The sequence below is a fragment of the Rhinolophus sinicus genome, chromosome 5 (assembly GCF_057876585.1).
Source record: "Rhinolophus sinicus isolate RSI-liver-muscle chromosome 5, RSI-T2T, whole genome shotgun sequence".
Classification (NCBI taxonomy): domain Eukaryota; kingdom Metazoa; phylum Chordata; class Mammalia; order Chiroptera; family Rhinolophidae; genus Rhinolophus; species Rhinolophus sinicus.
The window spans coordinates 67,701,548-67,707,268 of NC_142505.1; the positions used below are offsets into that span (position 1 = coordinate 67,701,548).

General features: G+C 36.5%; 1 protein-coding gene and 1 pseudogene across 1 annotated transcript; one reads left to right on the forward strand and one right to left on the reverse strand.

Moving 5' to 3' along the window:
* Positions 1 to 418: 418 nt before the first annotated feature.
* LOC141567425 (U6 spliceosomal RNA) lies at positions 419 to 532 on the forward strand (annotated as a pseudogene).
* Positions 533 to 1,803: 1,271 nt separating this feature from the next.
* Positions 1,804 to 2,773, reverse strand: OR2G2 (olfactory receptor family 2 subfamily G member 2). The gene has a single exon (XM_019719198.2). The coding sequence runs from the start codon at positions 2,755 to 2,757 to the stop codon at positions 1,804 to 1,806; it is 954 nt and encodes a 317-aa protein (XP_019574757.2). The 5' UTR covers positions 2,758 to 2,773.
* Between the last annotated feature and the right edge of the window lie 2,948 nt (positions 2,774 to 5,721).

The following is a 5,721-nucleotide window of genomic DNA, read 5'->3' on the forward strand; positions in this document are numbered from 1 at the left end:
GTAAAACTCCAGCTGATATCTTGGCTACATTGCCTTAAGCACAGTCTTCTAGAAACTTCCTTCTTCTTATCCAGCCCCTCCTTTGTAGTTTTCCAGGACTACTCCTGAACTTTACTGAGGTCACAGATTGAGTGCCACTTACTCATGAAACCTTCAGTTAGCAAGGTAATATTCAATTGTATAACTCCCTCTTTGTTTTTCCTTCATGGATCTTATCCAAATTTCATTTCCGTGATAATCTTATAGTTTTCAGAGTCTATCTTTCTAATGGTAATGAGATCAATATGGGTGTGTCATTTCTTTCTAGTTTGCTTCCTGTACTTAGCAACTAGCAGCGCACCTGACATTCAGTATTAGTCTTCAAAAATTTGAATGAGTAAATAAGTGATTGAGGAATTAATACTCAAAGCACTGAAGGATGCTTGCTTCAGTAGCACAAATATTAAACTTCGAATTTTACAGAGAAGATTAGCATGGCCCCTGAGGGGAGAAAAACAACAACACTGAAAAGAGATAGGCCAGGCAGAATTTTATCTATCTAGTTATGCCTCTGCTTCTGAACAGTTATAGATGACAGTTCATTCTCTGATTTCTTATTCTTTATTTGGAACAATTACATTTGGACCTATGGGATTATACCACAAAATTCTTTTCCATCTCACTGAATTTGTTTACTTATTTTGATGTAAGTTTGAACCCAGAGCACTTTGCCAACTGTAAACTATGCAACCCTAATTTGCTATAATGCAATGAAAAGAGAGTATACTATTATGTTTTTACATAAAATTTCCCAAAATCAAGATGCAAAAGTTTCTCATTTTTAGAAAAGGAGTGTTATAGGCAAAAGCCATATAGAGTGAAGTAATAGGGGGTGAAGTAAAAGTGTTGTAGAATAAAAAATAATAGGTGTTTGATTAAGCTTTCATCTGGAAAATAAATCTCCAAATTATGAAAATATGTTTTTGCATATAGAAATGTAAGGGTTTAAATGTAAGATGGTGCAGACATTATGAAAAAACAGTAATAATTAACTATTGCATATTTTAAACATAACAAAACAAATATAAGATTATACTACCAATAATAAATGATATTATTTATATGTCTTCACAAGCCATAAAATATTCTGGAACTGTGCTTTTTCTTAGGAATCAGACTCCAATGTCAGGCAGTTCAAACTGGTTCGTTGGTTCAACCACAACATAATACAACCAGGCTCTTTCCTTCTGCTTTATCCTTGACCTGTAATGTGTGGCATTCTCCTCATGTTGTTTATGCATCTCTACACACATCTGCCACATTCTGAATGGATAGAGTATAAGGTAAAATAAAATAATCTTTTGTATGACAGCTTGCCTAAGGCTCATCCTTGCAAAAGTAAGCCTTAAGTCTATATAGAGATACAGGAAGGCTGAGAGACTTCCCAATGTTTTGTTCACAGATGTAAGAAAAGAGGATGACTGGTTTAAAACATTCCTTGAATAGTTTCATGTTTGTCTTAATCCGGTAAAGCATTTATTTATTTAAAAGGAGTGTCATATATGCTACATGTATAAATGTTTTGGAGAAAAGATATTGAAGCACAGATTGATTAAAGGATTTACTTTATGTTACTACTGGTTCACGGCAAAGTTTGGACTAGACATATATACTCGTATTCCATAGTATATTACAGAATGTTCTATAAAAAAATCAAAAGAAAATGGGAGAAAATTAGCCAAATAGGCTTCTATTAAAAAATGGTTTTTTACAACAAAATAAAGATGTTTATCACTGTAGTATTTATTCAAACTTTTTTGACAATCATGTAAAATGTATTCCCAGAATCTTTCCTAGAACTTTCTTGAGTGCCCCCTTAACGTCTTTGTTCCTCAGACTGTAGATAAGTGGGTTGAGCATTGGAGTCACCACAGTGTAGAAGAGGGAAACAAACTTCCCTAGTTCTTTGGATCTACTCTTGGCCGGCTGCAGGTACATGAAGATGATGGTTCCGTAGAAGATGATGACGACCATCAGGTGGGAGGAGCAAGTCCCAAATGCTTTTTTTCTTCCAGTAGCTGATTTGATCCTCTGAACGGCTTTGGCAATGTAGCCGTAAGAAACCAGGATGAAGGAGAAAGGCACTATAAGAAACAGGATACTAGCCAAAAAGAGCTCCGCCTCATTGAAAGTGGTGTCCACACAAGCCAACTTGATAAGCACAGGGACCTCACAGATAAAATGATCCACCTGGCGATGCCCGCAAAAGGGTAGCTGCAGGGTGAGAGTGGACTGTACCAGGGTGGTGGTCACTCTGCTGAGCCACGCCAAAGATGCCAAGGACATGCAGAGACGGGGATGCACTGAGACAGTATAGTGGAGGGGACGGCAGACAGCAACGTAGCGATCATAGGACATCACAGCCAAAAGGACACATTCAGTAGATCCCAGGGCAAGAGAGACATAAAGCTGAACCACACAGCCACCATAGGTAATGGGTTTCATGGGATCCCACAAGTTTACTAGGAGCTGGGGAATAACACTACTGGTAAAGCAGAGGTCCAGGAAGGAGAGATGAGAAAGAAAAAAATACATTGGTGTATGAAGTTTGGGCTCCAGGCGAGATACCAGAATGATGGTGGTATTCCCCAAAACTGTTAGTAAGTACAAGATTATAATAACCACAAAGAGAACCTTTCGTAACTGAGGATAATCAGAAAACCCCAACAGGATGAAACCTGCTGGGTTGCTCTCATTGATACTCCTCATGATCCCCATGTGCAAATTATGTCCCAGAAAGCTGAGTCATCGCTGAGAAAGACGACATATTACAGAAGGCCAAACGTTTAAGGGTCACCTCCCCAAAAAGTACTCTATTTTAAATGTTTAGAAGCCATGTCCTCACATGCAGTGACTTAGATCTGCCTATTTTCCTATGGTATGCATTCTCAATAAAAGCAATATACACCTTATTAATATCATAGCTGTTCACTGATGCTTTCCAAAGTAGAAAATATTTTTTTAAAACATCATCAAGCTACAGTAATTAAAATAGTATGGTACTGGTATAAAGGTAGGAATCAACATAGGAATCAATGGAGCAGAATAGAGTGCCCAGAGATAAATCCACTCATATACAGTCAACTGAGCATCAACAAAAGTGTCAAGAATACACAAAGAGGAAAGGACAGTCTCTTCAATAAATGGTGTTGGGAAAACTGAACATCACATGCCAAAGAATGAAATTGAATACCCAGTTTACACCATACACATAAATCAACTCAAATGGATTAAAAACTTAAATGTAAAATCTGAAACTAAAATTCCTAGAAGAAAACATAGGGGAAAATCTCTATGACATTAGTGTTGGCAGTGATTTTTATGGATACTAAAACCACAGGCAACAAAAGCAAAAATATATAAGGAATGGGAGAAAATATTTGCAAACCAGAGATCCACCAAGGGGTTACAATGTAAAATATATAAGGAATTAAAATAACTCAACATTAAAAATACCTGATAATCTGATAGAAAGTGGGCAAAGGAGTTGAATAGATATTTCCCCAAATAAGACATACAAATTCCAATAGGTATATGAAAAGGTATTCAACATCACTACTCATTAGGGAAATGCAAATAAAAACCACAATGAGACACCACTTCACACCTGTTAGAATGGCTGTTATCAAAAAACAAAATATAAATGTTGGTAAGTCATGGGAAAATTAGAAGTTTTGTATAGCATTGGTAGGAATGCAAGATGGTGCAGACATTATGAAAAACAGAATCAGCATTGCTCAAAAAATTAAAAATGTAAATATTGTATGATTCAAAACACTTCTGGGTATATATCCAAAAGAATTGAAATCAGAATACCAAAGAGATATCTTCATTCCTGTGTTCATTCCAGCATTATTCACAGTAATCAACCTAAGTGTCCACCTATGAATGAATGAATAAAGAAGACATGGTATATTATACATCCTTAATTAATGGAAATTATTAGAATATTAATGGGATATTATTCAGCCTTTAAAAAAGGAAATACAGGGGCCAGCCCGGTGGCTCAGGCGGTTAGAGCTCCATGCTCCTAACTCCAAAGGCTGCCGGTTCAATTCCCACATTAGCCAGTGGGCTCTCAACCACAAGGTTGCCGGTTCAATTCCTCGACTCTCACAAGGGATGGTGGGCTCTGCCCCCTGCAACTAAGATTGAACACGGCACCTTGAGCTGAGCTGCCGCTGAGCTCCTGGATGGCTCAGTTGGTTGGAGTGCATCGTCTCAACCACAAGGTTGCCAGTTCGACTCCCGCAAGGGATGGTGGGCTGCGCCCCCTGCAACTAGAAAACAGCAACTGGACCTGGGGCTGAGCTGTGCCCTCCACAACTAAGACTGAAAGAACAACAACTTGAAGCTGAATAGCACCCTCCACAACTAAGATTGAAAGGACAACAACTTGACTTGGAAAACAGTCAACAACTTGACTTGGAAAAAAGTCCTGGAAGCACACACTGTTCCCCCAATAAAGTCCTGTTCCCCTTCCCCAATAAAATCTAAAAAAAAAAAAAAAAAAAAAAAAAATTAAAAAAAAATTAAAAAAAAAAAGGAAATACATTTTGCAATGTCAAAAAAAATAGATGGACCTTGAGGGCATCGTGCTAAGTAAAATAAGGCAGATACAGAAGGACAAATACTCCTCCTATATGCGGTATGTAAAATAGTCAAATTTATAGAAACAGAAAATAGAATGATGGCAGCCAGGGACTAGAAGGAGGGGAAATGGGAAGTTGTTGTTCAATGGTTAAAAAATTATAGCTATCAAGATGAATACATTCTAGAGAGATGCTGTCCAACATATTGCCTATATTTTACAATACTGTATTGTACACTTAAAATTTATTGAAAGAGTAGATCATGTTAAGTATTCTTAACACACGCACACACACACACACACACACACACAGCAAAAGGACACAGGAATCTTTTGGAGGTAATGGATAAGTGTATTTCTTTGATTGTGGTGATAGTATCATCATCATGGTAATGATATATATCCATGTGCATGCATTTGTACAGACTCATCAAATTGTATACATTAAATAAATTGTGCAGGTTTTATATATCAATTATAACTCAATCAAGCTGTAAAAGTAACTATCATTTGTTGTAGGAAATAAATTAGACTATCACTTACATCCAACCAAATTTAACTCTTTATAGCAATGTTTTTCTAGTTACAAAAAAAAGGGAATCCCAGTTAATTCCAACTACAGAAAAAAATTACACTGAAGTTTTAAGCAATTTTCAATAAAGGAGAAATAAAGCCATTTTTCATCACCCCCCCAAAAGAGTGGAAATTAGTTACAAGTTTACATTTTTAAATATACTAGATGTGATTGTCGTTAACTAAAAATCAATTTCTGAGAGCTTATGTGACTCAGTCAAAGGCACAAACATACTCAGCAAGTGTTTAAGGCAACACTTGAATCTCTCTTACAACCAACTCCATGCTTTTGTTAATTGTACACTCTTATCTGGCTTTCTTTTTCTCGCGCTTACTGCTTTGTTTGTTTGTTTGTTTGTTTGTTTGTTTGTTTGTTTTAGCTTATTCATTTATTCAGAGACACAGAATCCTTCTGGATCCAAAATCAGATTTTAGGAAATGAGATGTTATCCTTATGATTTCAGATTTTTTTTCCTGTAATCATTTGCATTTTAGTCATCAGCTCAAAGTGTAGATGC

What these genes read in the sequence shown, in the direction of transcription:
- OR2G2 (XM_019719198.2), bottom strand. Translation starts at nt 2,757, where the DNA reads ATGGGGATCATGAGGAGTATCAATGAGAGCAACCCAGCAGGTTTCATC.